A 22,324-nucleotide genomic window follows, 5' to 3' on the forward strand; every position below is an offset into this window, starting at 1 on the left:
TAATAACATAGAGTTAAAGGTAAATTGAGCAAATTGGCTATTTCTGGCAATTTATTGAAGTGTGTATCAAACTGGTAGCCCTTCGCATTAATCACTACCCAAGAAGTAGCTCTTGCTTTCAAAAAGGTTGGTGACCCCTGACTTAGACCCTTTATGGTCCCCGGGAGCCCTAAAGGTAAAAAACCCCAAAATCCATATATTTTGTTATGGTTTGAAAATGAAAACTATCAAAATGGCCCCCGCATGCTTGAATTTTTCCGTGTGCGGCCCTCAGTGGAAAAAGTTTGGACACCCCTGATGTTGGGTATCACTTAAGGCAGTAAAGCCAATTGAAAAATGCTATGTTGCTTTGGCAATTATTGACAAAGTAAACAAAACACAAATAAATGGGCAAAACTATGAAAAACAAATATTCTTTGGACATTATATTTTTAGGGAAAATGTTCGGCTGCAATATAAACTTAAATAAAACGGTCGTTTTAGAAATACGGCCGTAAATCCGTCATGACGACTGCGTCTGAAGCAATGCTAAATGAGCAGTTATCTCTATGAGCTATTGAATGGACGTGGCTGCCATGCTGCCACACCAAACTACAACTCTGCCACACCAAACTACAACTATCACCAAAGACTGAATAATATATTTGTGTGTGGATTTAATAAACTTCAACTTACCGTATTTCCTTGAATAGCCGCAGGGGTGCTAATTAATTTAAAACCTCTTCTCACTCCTGCGCTTACCAAAAGCATGCGGGATTGGAAAGCATGCGCTAATTATTTTAAAACCTCTTCTCACTCTGGCGCTTACCTTATCATCAAAAGCACATTTAATAAAAAAAACGTTATTATGGTCTTACCTTTACTTATAAATGATGTCCATTTGCAGCTGCTTCTGATCAAAGGCAGTCTTCCTTATAAATAATAAATGATAAATGGGTTATACTTGTATAGCGCTTTTCTACCTTCAAGGTACTCAAAGCGCTTTGACAGTATTTCCACATTTACCCATTCACACACACATTCACACACTGATGGAGGGAGCTGCCATGCAAGGCGCTAACCAGCAGCCATCAGAGGCAAAGGGTGAAGTGTCTTGCCCAAGGACACAACGGACATGACTAGGAAGGTAGAGGGTGGGAATTGAACCCCAGTAACCAGCAACACTCCGATTGCAGGCACAGCCACTCTATCAACTTCGCCACGCTGTCCCTGCTTATCTTTCTTCAGTTTTAAAAGTCTCTGGAGATATTCCTTTAATTATTACCTCCTGCTTCGATTGAAAGTCCAGTTTATAAAACTGTTTTATTTTAGATATGTAATCCTCCATGGTAAAAGTGCAAGCAAACGATCGCTGCTCATGCTTGCTGCTTGTTGTCTTCTTCTGCAGTACCGGTCTTCTGCAGTACTGGTAGTTGCAAGAAGGATCACTAGCGCCCTCTACCACCAGGAGGCGGAAGTCATTTAATGACTCATATTTGACCCGGCGGAAGTGCCAAGCATGCGCTAATTATTTTGCGAAACGAGTTTGACCCGGCTGTAATTCTAGGCAGGCGGATACTATATTCCCGGCGCCAATTCAAGGAAATACGGTAACCTTAATTAAAGCATCTTTCCTGTTTGTCTGTTTATAAACAGTTGGAATTCAAAGTGATGGTGGTGGTGGTGGTCTGGGTGCTCATGGTAGTGGTCTGGCTGCTCATGGTGGTGGTCTGGGTGCTCATGGTGGTGGTCTGTGTGCTCATGGTGGTGGTGTGGGTGCTCATGGTGGTGGTCTGGGTGCTCATGGTGGTGGTCTGGGTGCTCATGGTGGTGGTCTGGGTGCTCATGGTGGTGGTCTGTGTGCTCATGGTGGTGGTGTGGGTGCTCATGGTGGTGGTCTGGGTGCTCATGGTGGTGGTCTGTGTGCTCATGGTGGTGGTCTGTGGGCTCATGGTGGTGGTCTGTGTGCTGATGGTGGTGGTGTGGGTGCTCATGGTGGTGGTCTGGGTGCTCATGGTGGTGGTCTGTGTGCTCATGGTGGTGGTGTGGGTGCTCATGGTGGTGGTGTGGGTGCTCATGGTGGTGGTCTGGGTGCTCATGGTGGTGGTCTGGGTGCTCATGGTGGTGGTCTGGGTGCTCATGGTGGTGGTGTGTGTGCTCACCCCTCACTGTTGATGGAGGAGTTGCGTGACATGGTCTTGGGGGACATGTCGTAGTCGGAGTCGGAGCGGTACAGGAAGGACTCCCGGCGCTGGCTCTGGGGGAAGGAAGGGTGCAGCACCACCCCGGGACTCGCCTGCGAGTCCATGGGGCTGCGGCCTGGCGAGGGGCCATTCTCTGAGTCGAAGCTGCGGGAGGAGAACCAAGATGTGAATATTGAAAAACATTCATTTCAACGCAGTAAGACAGGCGTCACCACTCGTGAGGAAAAAGATATGACAGGTGCTAAAAAAAACAACCAAGAAGCTGTTGTGGCTCCTGGCTGCCAATGGACTGGCACCAGGCCACCACGATGCCACACACATGACTGGCACCAGGCCACCATGGACACCACACACTTGATTGGCACCACACCACCAGGCTGCCATGGACACCACACACTTGACTGGCACCACACCACCATGGACACCACACACTTGACTGGCACCAGGCCACCACGGACACCACACACTTGACTGGCACCACACCACCATGGACACCACACACTTGACTGGCACCAGGCCACCATGGACACCACACACTTGACTGGCACCACGTCACTATGGACACCACACACTTGACTGGCACCAGGCCACCATGGACACCACACACTTGACTGGCACCACGTCACTATGGACACCACACACTTGACTGGCACCACACCACCATGGACACCACACACTTGACTGGCACCACGTCACTATGGACACCACACACTTGACTGGCACCACGTCACTATGGACACCACACACTTGACTGGCACCAGGCCACCATGGACACCACACACTTGACTGGCACCACGTCACTATGGACACCACACACTTGACTGGCACCACACCACCATGGACACCACACACTTGACTGGCACCACGTCACTATGGACACCACACACTTGACTGGCACCACGTCACTATGGACACCACACACTTGACTGGCACCACGTCACTATGGACACCACACACTTGACTGGCACCAGGCCACCATGGACACCACACACTTGACTGGCACCACGTCACTATGGACACCACACACTTGACTGGCACCACGTCACTATGGACACCACACACTTGACTGGCACCACACCACCATGGACACCACACACTTGACTGGCACCACACCACCATGGACACCACACACTTGACTGGCACGTCTTAGAAGGTTGTGCAGCTCAATGACATGCAACATTCTGCACACGACCCACACAACACATTCATCATCATCAGCACATCCTTGTGGGCCCAAAGGTTGTGTTAGAGCAGGGATGTCAAAGTGTGTTTAAGCAGAGGTGGGACCAAGTCATTGTTTTGCAAGTCACAAGTAAGTCTCAAGTCTTTGCCCTCAAGTCTCCAGTCAAGTCCCGATTCAAGACAGGCAAGTCCTGAGTCAAGACAGGCAAGTCCCGAGTCAAGACAGGCAAGTCCTGAGTCAAGACAGGCAAGTCCCGAGTCAAGACAGGCAAGTCCCGAGTCAAGTTCAAAGTCAAGACTGGAAAGTCTCAAGTCAAGTCCCAAGTCCTGCATTTTGAGTTTCGAGTCCTTTCAAGTCCTTTTAACCACAGACTAATATATTTACACAGATTGTGTATGCTTTTAAAACGCTGTATTTATTTATTAAAACAAGTGCATTTGAAATAGCATCAGTGTGGTATACCTGCTGTAACATTGATTACCCATAGCATCAGTGTGGTATACCTGCTGTAACATTGATTACCCATAGCATCAGTGTGGTATACCTGCTGTAACATTGATTACCCATAGCATCAGGTGGTATACCTGCTGTAACATTGATTACCCATAGCATCAGTGTGGTATACCTGCTGTAACATTGATTACCCATAGCATCAGTGTGGTATACCTGCTGTAACATTGATTACCCATAGCATCAGTGTGGTATACCTGCTGTAACATTGATTACCCATAGCATCAGGGTGGTATACCTGCTGTAACATTGATTACCCATAGCATCAGTGTGGTATACCTGCTGTAACATTGATTACCCATAGCATCGGTGTGGTATACCTGCTGTAACATTGATTACCCATAGCATCAGTGTGGTATACCTGCTGTAACATTGATTACCCATAGCATCGGTGTGGTATACCTGCTGTAACATTGATTACCCATAGCATCGGTGTGGTATACCTGCTGTAACATTGATTACCCATAGCATCAGTGTGGTATACCTGCTGTAACATTGATTACCCATAGCATCGGTGTGGTATACCTGCCGTAACATTGATTACCCATAGCATCAGTGTGGTATACCTGCTGTAACATTGATTACCCATAGCATCGGTGTGGTATACCTGCTGTAACATTGATTAACCATAGCATCAGTGTGGTATACCTGCTGTAACATTGATTACCCATAGCATCGGTGTGGTATACCTGCTGTAACATTGATTACCCATAGCATCAGTGTGGTATACCTGCTGTAACATTGATTACCCATAGCATCAGTGTGGTATACCTGCTGTAACATTGATTACCCATAGCATCGGTGTGGTATACCTGCTGTAACATTGATTACCCATAGCATCGGTGTGGTATACCTGCTGTAACATTGATTACCCATAGCATCGGTGTGGTATACCTGCTGTAACATTGATTACCCATAGCATCGGTGTGGTATACCTGCTGTAACATTGATTACCCATAGCATCGGTGTGGTATACCTGCCGTAACATTGATTACCCATAGCATCAGTGTGGTATACCTGCTGTAACATTGATTACCCATAGCATCAGTGTGGTATACCTGCTGTAACATTGATTACCCATAGCATCGGTGTGGTATACCTGCTGTAACATTGATTACCCATAGCATCGGTGTGGTATACCTGCTGTAACATTGATTACCCATAGCATCGGTGTGGTATACCTGCTGTAACATTGAGACGAGCGCCTGCGTTCCTGGATGCTGCGGTTGAGTTTCAAGCGCTGGAACAGCACGGAGCCTCTGTGTCCGCGGGGCTGCTCGCCGGGCGACACCGGTGAGGTGAAGGACGGCGCCGGAGGAGGAGGGGGGGGAGGGGGACCCTCGGTACTGTCCCATAACGTCAACTGTCGTGTCAGCTTCCCCTGACTCATCGTCCAGCCCGAAAAAACGAAGCGCCCCACTTGAAAAATGTCCCGTCTTGTTCTGCGTATTTTCCACCCACGCCGGCTTCCTGCCTCATCACCTTTTGGAGAGCTCAGGCGGGCCCAGGACCACCTGACCTTGACACCGGCTCAAATAACAACTCCTCCCTTTGGGCCCGCATGCCTTCATGCCTTCATGCCTTCATGCCTTCATGCCTTCAGTCAAAGCATATCTCCTGGTCATGAACACTTCAAATGCTTCCTAACGATGATGACTATTAGCTAATCCTCGCCCTTCAAATGAATATGTGCTTGACTTGAGTTGCTTGACTACCTCCCCGACTTCAGGGCCCCGCCAGCTCTCTATGTCCTTATCTCACGGCTCACAGTTGCTGCGCTGCAACAGGAAAGCTGATCAGTCACAGACCACAGGCAACACAACACTCACCCGGGTGTGCAGGGTGTGTGTCTTCTTGTATTGCTGCCCTTCTTGAGACGGCAACACGGGAAAGTAGCTTCCATATGAGGAGGTGTGAACAAGTGATGACATAAATCATGCTCCCAATAACATTGCATCTAATAGAGAGCCAAGTACTAGAGTCCGTGAACATTGCTCCAAAGTCAGGATTTTTGGTTGATGTAAAGTGCATACAAAAGTAAAGATTGACAGGTGCAAAGGCAGCAATATATGATCAAACAAGATGGCAGCTAAAGAAGGACTTTCCTATTCTCCCCCGCCAGGTGAACATCTGATTTGACCACTTCCTGTGCTGACGTAAGACAAGACATATGTGACCATAGGACGAACTAATACTCTACGCTACTAAGACTATAGTGGCCATTAACAGTTAGCTTCTACAGCTAGCTTGCACAAAGTGCGGCACAGGGGCCATCTGTGGTCCCTGACTCCTTTGTCATCTGTGGACCCTGACTCCTTTGTCATCTGTGGTCCCTGACTCCTTTGTCACCTGTGGTCCCTGACTCCTTTGTCATCTGTGGTCCCTGACTGACTACTTTGTCATCTGTGGTCCCTGACTCCTTTGTCATCTGTGGTCCCTGACTCCTTTGTCATCTGTGGTCCCTGACTCCTTTGTCATCTGTGGTCCCTGACTCCTTTGTCATCTGTGGTCCCTGACTCCTTTGTCATCTGTGGTCCCCGACTCCTTTGTCACCTGTGGTCCCTGACTCCTTTGTCATCTGTGGTCCCTGACTCCTTTGTCATCTGTGGTCCCTGACTGACTCCTTTGTCATCTGTGGTCCCTGACTCCTTTGTCATCTGTGGTCCCTGACTGACTCCTTTGTCATCTGTGGACCCTGACTCCTTTGTCACCTGTGGTCCCTGACTCCTCTGTCACCTGTGGTCCCTGACTCCTTTGTCATCTGTGGACCCTGACTCCTTTGTCATCTGTGGTCCCTGACTCCTTTGTCATCTGTGGTCCCTGACTCCTTTGTCATCTGTGGACCCTGACTCCTTTGTCATCTGTGGTCCCTGACTCCTTTGTCATCTGTGGTCCCTGACTGACTCCTTTGTCATCTGTGGTCCCTGACTCCTTTGTCATCTGTGGTCCCTGACTGACTCCTTTGTCATCTGTGGACCCTGACTCCTTTGTCACCTGTGGTCCCTGACTCCTTTGTCACCTGTGGTCCCCGACTCCTTTGTCATCTGTGGACCCTGACTCCTTTGTCATCTGTGGTCCCTGACTCCTTTGTCATCTGTGGTCCCTGACTCCTTTGTCATCTGTGGTCCCTGACTGACTCCTTTGTCATCTGTGGTCCCCGACTCCTTTGTCACCTGTGGTCCCCGACTCCTTTGTCACCTGTGGTCCCTGACTCCTTTGTCACCTGTGGTCCCTGACTCCTTTGTCATCTGTGGTCCCTGACTCCTTTGTCATCTGTGGTCCCTGACTCCTTTGTCATCTGTGGTCCCTGACTCCTTTGTCATCTGTGGTCCCTGACTCCTTTGTCACCTGTGGTCCCCGACTCCTTTGTCATCTGTGGTCCCTGACTCCTTTGTCATCTGTGGTCCCTGACTCCTTTGTCATCTGTGGTCCCTGACTCCTTTGTCATCTGTGGTCCCTGACTCCTTTGTCATCTGTGGTCCCTGACTCCTTTGTCATCTGTGGTCCCCGACTCCTTTGTCATCTGTGGTCCCTGACTCCTTTGTCATCTGTGGTCCCTGACTCCTTTGTCATCTGTGGTCCCTGACTCCTTTGTCATCTGTGGTCCCCGACTCCTTTGTCATCTGTGGTCCCTGACTCCTTTGTCATCTGTGGTCCCTGACTCCTTTGTCATCTGTGGTCCCTGACTCCTTTGTCATCTGTGGTCCCTGACTCCTTTGTCATCTGTGGTCCCTGACTCCTTTGTCACCTGTGGTCCCTGACTCCTTTGTCACCTGTGGTCCCTGACTCCTTTGTCATCTGTGGTCCCTGACTACTTTGTCACCTGTGGTCCCCGACTCCTTTGTCATCTGTGGTCCCTGACTACTTTGTCACCTGTGGTCCCCGACTCCTTTGTCACCTGTGGTCCCCGACTCCTTTGTCATCTGTGGTCCCTGACTCCTTTGTCATCTGTGGTCCCTGACTCCTTTGTCATCTGTGGTCCCTGGCTCCTTTGTCATCTGTGGTCCCTGACTCCTTTATCAAAATGAGGGTGGTCCCAAAAAGGGGGGAATTTTCAATTTGACTTTGTGTCGCTTTTAAAAGTGCTCCCCCTCTGGTCAACATATGAAATAACAAGTGTGTGTAAGAAATTTGAAGTGTTCCCAATAACAAGTGTGTGAAATAAATTGAAATGCTCCCCCTTTGGCCAAAATTAATGTAAAAAATAAAATAAATATGTATATAGAGACAAACTGTAATAACTTGAAGTAAATAATGAAGATTAAGAACCAATTACAAACAAAAATAATAATAATTAAAATTAACTAAAAGCTTACCATTTTTATATTTACATTAGGTTTGTACGGTATACCAGTACTAGTATAGTACCGCAATACTAATTAATCATATTCGGTACTATACCGCCTCTAAAAAGTACCGCTCCACAACCCCCCCCCCCCCCACACACACACACGGAGTACTTACTTATAACACTAAAACACCCTCAGGAAGAGGTGCTAGCTAGACATGGCGTCCATCCCCGGTATAGCTTCTTCTAAATCACTAATCCTGGCCTCTACAGCAACAAATAAAGTGAGTTTCTTACAAGTACCATTATCACTGGAGGACGAGGAAGAGCTAAACATGCTTCACTACACACCGTAGGAGGATACAATAGCTCACCACCGTCACAATGTAAACAAATGCCATGGGTGGATCTACACCTGACATCCACTGTAATGATACCAAGTACAGGAGCGTATCTAGTCGATACTACTATGATTACATCGATCATTTTTAGCATCACAAAATCTTTTTTTTTTTTTAAATGTATATTATGTTTATAAAGTCAGTAAATATGTCCCTGGACACATGAGGACTTTGAATATGACCAATGTATGATCCTGTAACTACTTGGTATCACATCCATACCTAAATGTGTGGTATCATCCAAAACTAATGTCAAGTATCAAAGAAGAGAAGAATAAGTGATTATTACATTTGAACAGAAGTGTAGATAGAACATGTTAAAAGAGAAAATAAGCAGATATTAACAGTAAATGAACAAGTAGATGAATAATCCATTTTTACAGTTTGTCCCTCATAATGTGTACAAAATAATAGGTGTATAAATGACACAATATGTTACTGCATACGTCAGCAGACTAATTAGGAGTCTTTGTTTGTTTACTTACTACTAAAAGACAAGTTGTCTAGTATGTTCAACATTTTATTGAAGGACTAAATGACAATAATAAACATATGTTTCATGTACACTAACATTTGTTGTTACAATAAAGACAATAATGACATTTTTTGTGGTCCCCTTTATTTAGAAAAGTATCGAAATACATTTTGGTACCGGTACCAAAATATTGGTATGGGGACAAGACTAATTTGCATAGTATGTATATATTATTAATGTTGTAAATACACATCTTTATATATTTAGAAAGGGTGGTCCTAAGAGGTCTCATGAAGGTGAGAAATACAAGAATGTGTGTGCGTGTGCGTGTGCGTGTGCGTGTGTGTGTGTGTGTGTGTGTGTGTGTGTGTGTGTGTGTGTGTGTGTGTGTGCAAAGGAGGATTTGCAAGCTAGAAAAAGAGAGAAAGTAGTTGGACTCACCCCACCTAACCCACCTAACCCACCTGACCTAACCTCATGTTTACACATTCCACTAAAACAGGCCCAAAACATGTTGTGTGTTTTCACATCCAACATCCTGGCTCTGCTTGGCCTTTAAGATCCAAACAGCCGTTTGTTTGGGACATGGTCACCTCCTGCAATTACAGCTTCTTTGTTGTCTCCCCCAACAGACTCCCTGCTGACATCCCAGATAAGAACAGCAACAAAGTCTTTACAATGCAGCATTTAGAAAAGAGAAGTCATTACGCAGCGTTTTGCACAACATCACCATCAGCCCGTATTGATGCTCATCAGCGCTCACATTGCAGCACCATGAAAGGTCGCCCTATTATGCAAAAAAACAACTTTTCATATCTATTTGTAGCTTCTGCTCCAAAGACATGCCCCTGGGGATAGGCCCCTCCCACCTCCAAAGACATGCCCCTGGGGATAGGCCCCTCCCACCTCCAAAGACATGCCCCTGGGGATAGGCCCCTCCCACCTCCAAAGACATGCACCTGGGGATAGGCCCCTCCCACCTCCAAAGACATGCACCTGGGGATAGGCCCCTCCCACCTCCAAAGACATGCCCCTGGGGATAGGCCCCTCCCACCTCCAAAGACATGCCCCTGGGGATAGGCCCCTCCCACCTCCAAAGACATGCACCTGGGGATAGGCCCCTCCCACCTCCAAAGACATGCACCTGGGGATAGGCCCCTCCCACCTCCAAATACATGCCCCTGGGGATAGGCCCCTCCCACCTCCAAAGACATACACCTGGGGATAGGCCCCTCCCACCTCCAAAGACATACACCTGGGGATAGGCCCCTCCCACCTCCAAAGACATACACCTGGGGATAGGCCCCTCCCACCTCCAAAGACATACACCTGGGGATAGGCCCCTCCCACCTCCAAAGACATACACCTGGGGATAGGCCCCTCCCACCTCCAAAGACATACACCTGGGGATAGGCCCCTCCCACCTCCAAAGACATACACCTGGGGATAGGTTGATTGGCAACACTAAATGGTCCCTAGTGTGTGAATGTTGTCTATCTGTGTTGGCCCTGTGACGAGGTGGTGACTTGTCCGCCCGAATGCAGCTGAGATAGGCTCCAGCATCCCCCGCGACCCCCAAAAAGGGACAAGCAGTAGAAAATGGATGGATGGATGGACTGCCTTATTCAGTGTGAGCTAAGACTTTTATACCAAGTGATTTTCCTGGTGGGCCACCTGGCAGATACAAAAGCCCTTGGAGGGCCGCTTCTTGATAATATTACACAGTTTCCATCTTTATGGGCCTGCTGCAAAGCAAGCAGCCCATATTATTATTGCTCATACTTGTTATTATAGTTCCACACCTTTTTCTTACGTCTAATACGGGACGAAGCAGCCAACGACCCCCCACATATGTCATACCGTCGGAAAGGTCTCGTTGGCGCTGATGGGGGTACTTTAAGTTAGGAACATTTTGTGTTACCATGGCGGGGCTATTCCGAAAAACTAATCGCTATGGGCCAATTGAATGGGTACGCAAGCTTTACACTGGCAGATATTGACATCAGAACGCTCCAAACTGCGAGATGACCTCCTCTTGTAGCTCAGTCATGCTTTCACGTAGCTTGACGTCTCATTTTGTTCACAAACTTCTCTACTTTAACCCTGGCTAAAATGATAGCATGCTAAACGATAGCATGCTAACTTTTTCATCTAATTTTACACTTTTTCTTTTATTTCCGCAGCCATACACCTTAGAGTCATATAACTTGGTATATGAAAGATGCTAACTGTTATCATGCTAATGTTTGTACACATGCTAAATGTTAGCAACTTGATGTAAGCATGCTAACATTTTAGGCTAGCTCTGTAGCTCACTTTGTACAGTTACACCTAAAAGATTCAGACATCTTCAAAGCACGGCGACCCCCGGCCAGAAGTCCGGGGTGCAGAGAGCAGGCCCATCAGAATTAGCTCTTTCAGGAAATTCATGCTATTTATCACTTTCAAAAAATGTCAGCTTTTCCCAACATTTCCAAATTTCCAGGGAATTTTTAAAAAAGTTCCACAGGTCCTACATTTCTTAACCGGTGGAAACCATTCCACTATCAACAAATTCCTCTCGTCCTTGGCACTCAAACTACACTTTCCTGAAATTCTACCAGGATATTACCCTTAAAACTAATGGGACATTTTCTAAAGCTCCACAATTCCCACATTTCTTCACCCATTCAAACCATTCCAACACCAACCAATTCAGCTCATTCAGACAATCATTCTATTTATCAATTTAAAATTATTTTTTTCCAGAAACTCTTAAATTACCAGGAAATGCCCACTAAATAAATAGGACATTTTCCCAAGTTCCACAGTTCAACCGATTCAATTAGTCCTAACGTCATGAATTGTATTACATCTTGGAAGTATGCTAGCTGTTCCCCTCTTAGTATGCTAATGTTAGCATGCTAACGTTTTATGCATTTGATCTCATTTTTAACTTTTTAACCTAATAGTCTAATGTTAGTGTGCCAATAATAGCACACCAGCGTTTTATGCTAGCATTTTGCTAAATGTTTACGTTTTAAACCTAATAGTCATGGAATTTGATATTTGGTGCCATCTTAGAAGTATGCTAGCTGTTCCCCTGTTATCAGGCTAATGTTAGCATGCTAACAGTTTATGCTAGCATTTGTACTTTTGAACCTAATAGTCATGGATTCAGCTTTATTGAAAAACTGTAAAATCAACAGCTGTGCTAGGTGCTAACCATACAAGCTAACCATAGCATCAGTTTATATCCTAAAATCACAAAGCCAAGCAGAATCACAGGCCACTGTGCCACGCTTATTCATCATATTTTACCAATGATTTTGATAATAGTGGTCTACTTATAACCGACATTAGTGATCATCTGCCAGTTTTTACAATCTACGATGGAAACTACAAGAAGAGGAAGATGGACGACAACAAGACATTACCAAGACTATGCACAAGAGTATGATTGCTTTCAAAAATGAGCGAGAAAAAAAATTGGGGCAATGATGTTGATGAAGCATATGGTACATTTTTAAACACGTTCCCTGCACAATGCTTTATGACAAACATTGTCTATGGAAACAACTCAGTAGGGAGCAGAAAAAGAGGACAAAAGGTATGAAAAATGCTTGCAATAAGTAGAATCATTTAAAAAAAATGATAACACAAATATCTGCAAAAACAGAAAATATGTACAAAAAGTATAAAAACAAGCTAACTAGCACACTACGAACATGTAGAAAAGAATATTACAGTCAATTATTAGACAGAAACAAAAACAATATGAGAGCAACATGGGGCCCCAATATTTCTCAGATGGAAACATAAATAATGATAACATGAAGGAAGTAGTTGAAATCTTCAATAAATACTTTGTATATATTGGACCAAATTTGGAAAAAAGGACTCAGTTTCAACTGAGGACTATAATGACATCATCACTACGATGAATTGATTTACTTGGACCCCGACTTAAACAAGTTGACAAACTTATTGGGGTGTTACCATTTAGTGGTCAATTGTACGGAATATGTACTGTACTGTGCAATCTACTAATAAAAGTTTCAATCAAATCAATCAAAAAAACCGGAGATAGAAAATCCAACTCAATGTGACACAGGAGGAAATAGTTCAAATCGTGAATAATGACAAATCCAAGACCTAGATTGATAGTAAGGGTATTGATATACAGTAGAAACAAAAAAAAGGTTATTGAAGAGATCTCAGGACCATTAATGTATATTAGTAATATATCATTTCAAACGGGAAAATTCAAACAAACAACAAAATGAAAACAGCTAAAGTTATACCCATTTATAAGACTGGAAACAAACACCAATTTACAAATTATAGACCTGCTTCTTTACGTCCACAATTTTCAAAAACCATTGAAAAACTGTTCAATAACAGATTGGAGAGTTCCGTAAAGAAATATAGAATACTGGCTGAGAATACACTGCTAATCATTCAACATTGATGGCTTTGATGGAAATAACAGAGGAAATGACCAATGCAATAGATGGTAAACAATGTTATGTCAAGCATTTCACACAATTAATAATCTAATAAACAAATTAGAACAATATGGCTTCAAAGGGTTGGTCTTAAACTGGATAAGAAGCGACTTAACTAACAGGAAGCAATACGTGAAGATAGGCCAACACACTTCTACAAGGCTAAATATATCCTGTGGTGTACCACAAACATCACAACTGGGACCAAAATTGCTCAATGTTTATATAAAGTTACAAAAGACTTAAAGTTAGTATTATTGGCAGACGATACAACAGCGTTTTGTTCAGGAGAGAACACACACAAGATAAAACAAATAATATCAAATTAAAGAGATTGTTTGACAAAACAAACTATCCTTAAACCTCAGTAAAACTAAAATAATATTATTCGGTGACAGTAGAAGGGAAAGTCAAATACAAATAGACGAAATAAAAATTGAAAGAGTAAATAAAATCACATTTCTAGGTATAACAATTGATGATAAAATGAACTGTAAATGTCATATAAAAATATACAACATCAAGTAGCAAGAAACACGTCAATAATGAATAAAACAAAATATGTCCTGGCCCAAAAATGATCACTAATGTTACATATCTGACTTATTGTGCAGAAATATGATGAAATATTGACTAAAGTACACTTATTCAATAACTGTGTTATATAAATGACTTCATATTGTCTACTGCTCACTAATGTTACATATCTGACTTATTGTGCAGAAATATGATGAAATATTGACTAAAGTACACTTTATTCAATAACCGTGTTACAAAAAAGATCAGTTATAATAATACATCATGTTGGATATAAAATACTGAAATTCCACCACATAGTGAATTTGCAAACATGTAAAATGATGTCAACTATAACCTGCTAGCCAAGAATGTACAACAATTCTTCTCAACAAAAGAGGAGAAATATAATCTTAGAGGAAAATGTCATTTAAAAGATTTGTACGCACGTACAACACTTAAGACCTTCAGTATGTGGAACTAAATGATGGAAGCACAGAAATCAAACATATGATCCACTTTGAGAAAGAGTTCACACTCAAAGTGTTTACAAAGTACCAAGAGGAAGAAGAAGAACCAGGATAAACATTTTGAACTTATTGAAAGTCTTATTTAGCTCGTTATATGAAATAAACTTACTTCACTATTTATTCATTTATTTCATTGTTTTTGATTTGAATATTAATGGAGTATATTGTGAACAATTGGGAACAGGAAGTGAACAAAAGTGTTTTATGGCAAAAAGGCTATCAATGTGCAGCCAAAGTATGCAGTTAGTGCTTATAATAAGAATATGACTCATATTTGATACATTTTCAGGTGAGTGGAGCTCACTTGCTGGCACTTTCTGGAGGTTTGTAGAGGGTAGAATAGACACAAAAGAGGATCAATTGTTAGCTATTTCAAAGCCAAGCAGACAGAATGTGTTCTTGTCATGCTTAAGGAATGTCAATGATAAACATCTCTTTCCAATAGTTGCATATTTCCAGTAAGACTGACCTGATAATAGGCTCAGGGTGCAGAAGTGTTACATTTTCAATGTCTGGACTACAGGCAGGCCAGTCTAGTACCCGCACTCTTTTACTATGAAGCCACGTTGATGTAACACGTGGCTTGGCATTGTCTTGCTGAAATAAGCAGGGGCGTCCATGGTAACGTTGCTTGGATGGCAACATATGTTGCTCCAGAAGCTGTATGTACCTTTCAGCATTAATGGTGCCTTCACAGATGTGTAAGTTACCCATGTCTTGACCACTAATACACCCCCATACCATCACACATGCTGCCTTTTACACTTTCACCCTAGAACAGTCTGGATGGTTCTTTTCCTCTTTGGTCCGGAGGACACGACGTCCACAGTTTCCAAAAACAATTTGAAATGTGGACTCGTCAGACCACAGAACACTTTTCCACTTTGCATCAGTCCATCTTAGATGAGCTCGGGCCCAGCAAAGCCAGCGGTGTTTCTGGGTGTTGTTGATAAAAGGCTTTGGCTTTGCAAAGTAGAGTTTTAACTTGCACTTACAGATGTAGCGACCAACTGTAGTTACTGACAGTGGTTTTCTGAAGTGTTCCTGAGCCCATGTGGTGATATCCTTTACACACTGTCGCTTTTATGATGCAGTAGCGCCTGAGGGATCCAAGGTGTGTAATATCATGGCTTACCTGCAGTGATTTCTCCACATTCTCTGAACCTTTTGATGATATTACGGAGCGTAGATGGTGAAATCCCTAAATTCCTTGTTGAGAAATGTTGTTCTTAAACAATTTGCTCAGGCATTTGTTGACAAAGTGGTGACCCTCGCCCCGTCCTTGTTTGTGAATGACTGGAAGCTGCTTTTATACCCAATCATGGCACCCACCTGTTCCCAATTAGCCTGTTCACCTGTGGGATGTTCCAAATAAGTCTTTGATGAGCATTCCTCAACTTTATCACTCTTTTTTGCCACTTGTGCCAGCTTTTTTGAAACATGTTGCAGGCATCAAATTCCAAAGGAGCTAATATTTGCGAACAATAACACAATTGATGTGCCAGCCCAAGTGTTGAGGGAAATGAACAAGTAGCACCTGGACATTGTAGGAGTCAGTGAGTGCTTCTGGACAGGATCTGGATGCCAAATGATGAACGATGAGAACCACTCCGGACACAAGAAGACTCAGACCACTTGCTTAGCCCTGGTCATTGCCCAGGACCAAGTTAACACCTTGCTTGATTGGGAGTCTATCAATGACAATTCAATTCAAAACAAGCCCACCATCATTCAGTGTTAGGCCTCCATTTGTTGGCCAAGGATGAATGGTATGAACATTTAAGCCAAGTCATATCCAAAGTCTCTTGTCTTGACATGCTCTTGACCCCTGGAGAGCTGAATGCTAAAGTAGGAGAGGATAACATCAACTACTAAAGAGCCATGGGAGAATATGGCTGCCATGTTGTGAGTAACAACAGTGAACGTCTTGCAGACTTCTGTCTGAACAACAACTGGAGGTACCAACTTCCTCCACTAAACAATCCATAAGCTCACATGGGGGTGACCAAATGGTAGATCACCCAACCAGATCCACCATATTATCATCAATGGGAAATGGCGGGGGTCAGTTGCAAATGTCAGAGTTTGCTGTGTATTCAGTGGCCACCACGTATTAACTGCTACCGTGAAGTTGAACCTTTGCAAGTTCCAGCTGGAGGTTAGGAATCACTTTCAAGCACTTGCCAATCTGACAGAGGATGATACCCCTTGCCAATCTGACAGAGGATGATATCCCTTGCCAATCTAACAGAGGATGATACCCCTTGCCAATCTAACAGAGGATGATACCCCTTGCCAATCTGACAGAGGATGATATCCCTTGCCAATCTAACAGAGGATGATACCCCTTGCCAATCTGACAGAGGATGATACCCCTTGCCAATCTAACAGAGGATGATACCCCTTGCCAATCTAACAGAGGATGATACCCCTTGCCAATATAACAGAGGATGATACCCCTTGCCAATCTAACAGAGGATGATACCCCTTGCCAATCTGACAGAGGATGATATCCCTTGCCAATCTAACAGAGGATGATACCCCTTGCCAATCTGACAGAGGATGATACCCCTTGCCAATCTAACAGAGGATGATACCCCTTGCCAATCTAACAGAGGATGATACCCCTTGCCAATCTAACAGAGGATGATACCCCTTGCCAATCTAACAGAGGATGATACCCCTTGCCAATCTAACAGAGGATGATACCCCTTGCCAATCTAACAGAGGATGATACCCCTTGCCAATCTAACAGAGGATGATACCCCTTGCCAGTCTAACAGAGGATGATACCCCTTGCCAATCTAACAGAGGATGATACCCCGCTAAACACAAGTAGGACGGAATTAGGAATACCAACATTTGAGGACTTGGAGGCCACCACAGGTCTTTAAATCTACCCTAGATGGAGTATGCCCACAACTCTCTTGTTGGTTCTGCCCACGTGCTCTCACCAATAAAGACAACTTCTGATTGTTTTCTTTGTCTTACTTTGGCCAAAAATAGAACAAACATATTCTGAAAATATTACAATAAAAATATATTAAAAACTAGCGGCAGCGGTAAAGTTTAGATCCATGAAGGAAAGAAGAAAGTGAATGAATGTTTATAACTGAATATTAGAGGTGTAACGGTACGCGTATTTGTATTCACCCGTTTTGGTACGGGGGTTCCGGTTCGGTTCGGAGGTGTACCGAACGAGTTTCCACACGGACATATTAAGTAGCGTAACGCACGTCGTGTAAACAATGCACACCGAGGCACAACACACGGCATGCTAGCAGCTAACGGGCTAGGATAGACTGACAGTACGTCCTCTTTTCACCGGACATGTCCTCTTTTGCGGAGCTGTCAGGGCGGACTTTCTTAAATGCCTCAAAATGTCCGGCATTTGGAGTTAGGGTTGCGTGTATTTTCAATGTACGTTCAGGGTTAAGAAGGGGTTAAAAACAAAACAAACAGCAGCAGCACATTCTAAAAATACTATTCAAATGAACAAAAACATAACAAAAGTGAAATAAAAAAGCTTAAAGGTGAAATGTCATTTAGAAAAAGTTGCAATGTTGACTAATAAAACAAAGCTGCTTTTTTTCTTTCAAACTGTCATTGCTCAAAACATAATATTGAATCAAAATCAATGTTATTATGAATTATTGACCTATCCAAGGTTCCCATTACTTCACATCAAATATTACACTAAGACAAATATTTTTGGTGGAAGATTTAGCAAATTTGGTAAATAAATAACCCAAAAATGTATATTTTGTTGTTTTCTTACTGTACCGAAAATGAACCGAACTGTGACCTCTAAACCGAGGTACATACCGGACCCACATTTTTGTGTACCGTTACACCCCTACTGAATACATTTAAATATGCATAAAAATGTGTTTCCTTTTGTACTATTTTTTTAAATGAATGAAGTAACGTTTATGACAACCTTTTTCCAAAAGACAATATAGAATGTGAGATATAACAGTGTGAGATATAACAGTGTGAGATATAACAGGATAATCATACATTTAGCATTTGTTTCCTAAACACTTACAAAAAAGTGGGACCCCAAAAATGTACTGTGGGACCCCATTTTTATGACTTGATGGGGTCCCTGGGACCCCATTTTGAAACTTCCTAGCGCCAACACTGATGGAGTATTGGTGCAGCAGGTTGTAATACTAATCAAATATCATCATAGATCATTCATTCTTGGGCCGGATCTGACCCGCGGGCCTTGACTTTGACACAGAGGGCCTACATTAAACACCTGACCAGAGGGCCTACATTAAACACCTGACCAGAGGGCCTACATTAAACACCTGACCAGAGGGCCTACATTATTAAACTACATGTTGCTGACAGTGTGCATGGGACTTTTGGGAAAATGCTGATGCTGCTTGCTTCAACATCATCATTCCTAATGAATAATCAATGGCAAGTAGAAGTGGGCAGGGGTCAGACATACAGTATGTAAGTCAGACATACAGTATGTAAGTCAGACATACAGTATGTAAGTCAGACATCCAGTATGTAAGTCAGACATACAGTATGTAAGTCAGACATCCAGTATGTAAGTCAGACATCCAGTATGTAAGTCAGACATCCAGTATGTAAGTCAGACATACAGTATGTAAGTCAGACATACAGTATGTAAGTCAGACATACAGTATGTAAGTCAGACATCCAGTATGTAAGTCAGACATACAGTATGTAAGTCAGACATACAGTATGTAAGTCAGACATACAGTATGTAAGTCAGACATCCAGTATGTAAGTCAGACATACAGTATGTAAGTCAGACATCCAGTATGTAAGTCAGACATACAGTATGTAAGTCAGACATACAGTATGTAAGTCAGACATCCAGTATGTAAGTCAGACATCCAGTATGTAAGTCAGACATACAGTATGTAAATCAGACATCCAGTATGTAAGTCAGACATACAGTATGTAAGTCAGACATACAGTATGTAAGTCAGACATACAGTATGTAAGTCAGACATACAGTATGTAAGTCAGACATACAGTATGTAAGTCAGACATACTGTATGTAAGTCAGACATCCAGTATGTAAGTCAGACATACAGTATGTAAATCAGACATCCAGTATGTAAGTCAGACATACAGTATGTAAGTCAGACATACAGTATGTAAGTCAGACATACAGTATGTAAGTCAGACATACAGTATGTAAGTCAGACATACTGTATGTAAGTCAGACATACTGTATGTAAGTCAGACATACAGTATGTAAGTCAGACATACTGTATGTAAGTCAGACATACTGTATGTAAGTCAGACATCCAGTATGTAAGTCAGACATACAGTATGTAAGTCAGACATACAGTATGTAAGTCAGACATACAGTATGTAAGTCAGACATCCAGTATGTAAGTCAGACATACAGTATGTAAGTCAGACATACAGTATGTAAGTCAGACATACAGTATGTAAGTCAGACATACTGTATGTAAGTCAGACATACAGTATGTAAGTCAGACATACAGTATGTAAGTCAGACATACAGTATGTAAGTCAGACATACAGTATGTAAGTCAGACATACTGTATGTAAGTCAGACATACAGTATGTAAGTCAGACATACAGTATGTAAGTCAGACATACTGTATGTAAGTCAGACATACAGTATGTAAGTCAGACATACTGTATGTAAGTCAGACATCCAGTATGTAAGTCAGACATACAGTATGTAAGTCAGACATACAGTATGTAAGTCAGACATACTGTATGTAAGTCAGACATACTGTATGTAAGTCAGACATCCAGTATGTAAGTCAGACATACAGTATGTAAGTCAGACATACTGTATGTAAGTCAGACATACAGTATGTAAGTCAGACATCCAGTATGTAAGTCAGACATACAGTATGTAAGTCAGACATCCAGTATGTAAGTCAGACATACAGTATGTAAGTCAGACATACAGTATGTAAGTCAGACATCCAGTATGTAAGTCAGACATACAGTATGTAAGTCAGACATACTGTATGTAAGTCAGACATCCAGTATGTAAGTCAGACATACAGTATGTAAGTCAGACATCCAGTATGTAAGTCAGACATACAGTATGTAAGTCAGACATCCAGTATATAAATCTCCCCCGCTCGCTTTAATCCAACTAATGACTACATTGACTCCATGCTTTGAAGGCTGCTGGATTAATGACAAGACTCTTTGTGCCATGAGCGTGTGCAGAGACATGAGGCACTGCACCACACCAATTAATGGACTTATTCAGCACACCATTTAGTGGACTTATTCAGCACACCATTTAGTGGACTTATTCAGCACACCATTTAATGGACTTATTCAGCACACCATTTAATGGACTTATTCAGCACACCATTTAGTGGACTTATTCAGCACACAAGAGGACTCTGAAAGAAGAACAGCAGCATACCTGCGTGAGCAACACACCATGCAGGTGAGTCTCTCTCTCTCAATGAACATCTATTATGTTTGCTGCCATCATTTCTGTGTTTGATCACAGTCATATGACTTAGAGTAGTCAGTGTACAGCTGTTATTGTGTAAATGGTGAGTAGCAAGACACTCCACTTACGAACGCCTAATTATACAAACTTTTTAATTTACGAAGCACAGGCCAAATTAAAATATGCTTTTTCAGTGCAAACATCTCATCAACTAATTGGGTGCCTTGTAGAGCAGCCATTTTGTGCTCGGCAGCACATCCACTTTGGGCGGGCTAATGGATCTGTGGTGCTCATTTAGTCAGTCTAGCTACTTACGCTGATTGATACTTTCTGTCCTTCTGAAGTCTTTATAGCCTTTTTACGGCCAGCTCAATATGAGTCTAAAGAGAGCCATGGACAAGCCACCGCTGGTCTGAAACATTCAGTAAGTATCCACACATTCAGTAAGTATCCACACATTCAGTAAGTATCCACACATTCAGTAAATATCCACACATTCAGTAAGTATCCACACATTCAGTAAGTATCCACACATTCAGTAAGTATCCACACATTCAGTAAATATCCACACATTCAGTAAGTATCCACACATTCAGTAAGTATCCACACATTCAGTAAATATCCACACATTCAGTAAGTATCCACACATTCAGTAAGTATCCACACATTCAGTAAATATCCACACATTCAGTAAGTATCCACACATTCAGTAAGTATCCACACATTCAGTAAATATCCACACATTCAGTAAATATCCACACATTCAGTAAGTATCCACACATTCAGTAAGTATCCACACATTCAGTAAATATCCACACATTCAGTAAGTATCCACACATTCAGTAAATATCCACACATTCAGTAAGTATCCACACATTCAGTAAGTATCCACACATTCAGTAAATATCCACACATTCAGTAAATATCCACACATTCAGTAAGTATCCACACATTCAGTAAGTATCCACACATTCAGTAAATATCCACACATTCAGTAAGTATCCACACATTCAGTAAGTATCCACACATTCAGTAAGTATCCACATCGTTGTCCACATTCCACCCCCCACATTGTAAATAATGTCAATAATTCAATGTATATACTGATGATTATCTTGTGTGATGACTGTATATATATGATAGTATATATCTGATAGTGTATATATGATAGTATATATCTGATAGTGTATATATGATAGTATATATCTGATAGTATATATATGATAGAATATATATGATAGTATATATCTGATAGTGTATATCTGATAGTATATATCTGATAGTATATATCTGATAGTAT

General features: G+C 42.6%; 1 protein-coding gene across 2 annotated transcripts in view; it reads right to left on the bottom strand.

Annotated features, from left to right (window-relative positions):
• The window catches only part of pde4a (phosphodiesterase 4A, cAMP-specific), a 174,142-nt gene that overhangs the window by 55,498 nt on the left and 96,320 nt on the right, over positions 1-22,324 (bottom strand). Inside the window, exons 1-2 of one of the 2 annotated variants that reach the window (XM_062049832.1) lie at positions 5,058-5,352; positions 2,142-2,327 (exon numbers count right to left, since the gene is read on the bottom strand). In XM_062049832.1, coding sequence (XP_061905816.1) covers positions 2,142-2,327; positions 5,058-5,266 — 395 coding nt within the window. In that variant the 5' untranslated portion in view covers positions 5,267-5,352. Of the gene's footprint in view, positions 1-2,141; positions 2,328-5,057; positions 5,353-22,324 lie in introns of those variants that run through there. The other variant, XM_062049831.1, reaches the window with a different exon arrangement.

This window comes from Entelurus aequoreus, linkage group LG06, assembly GCF_033978785.1.
Source record: "Entelurus aequoreus isolate RoL-2023_Sb linkage group LG06, RoL_Eaeq_v1.1, whole genome shotgun sequence".
NCBI classification, from domain to species: Eukaryota; Metazoa; Chordata; class Actinopteri; order Syngnathiformes; family Syngnathidae; genus Entelurus; species Entelurus aequoreus.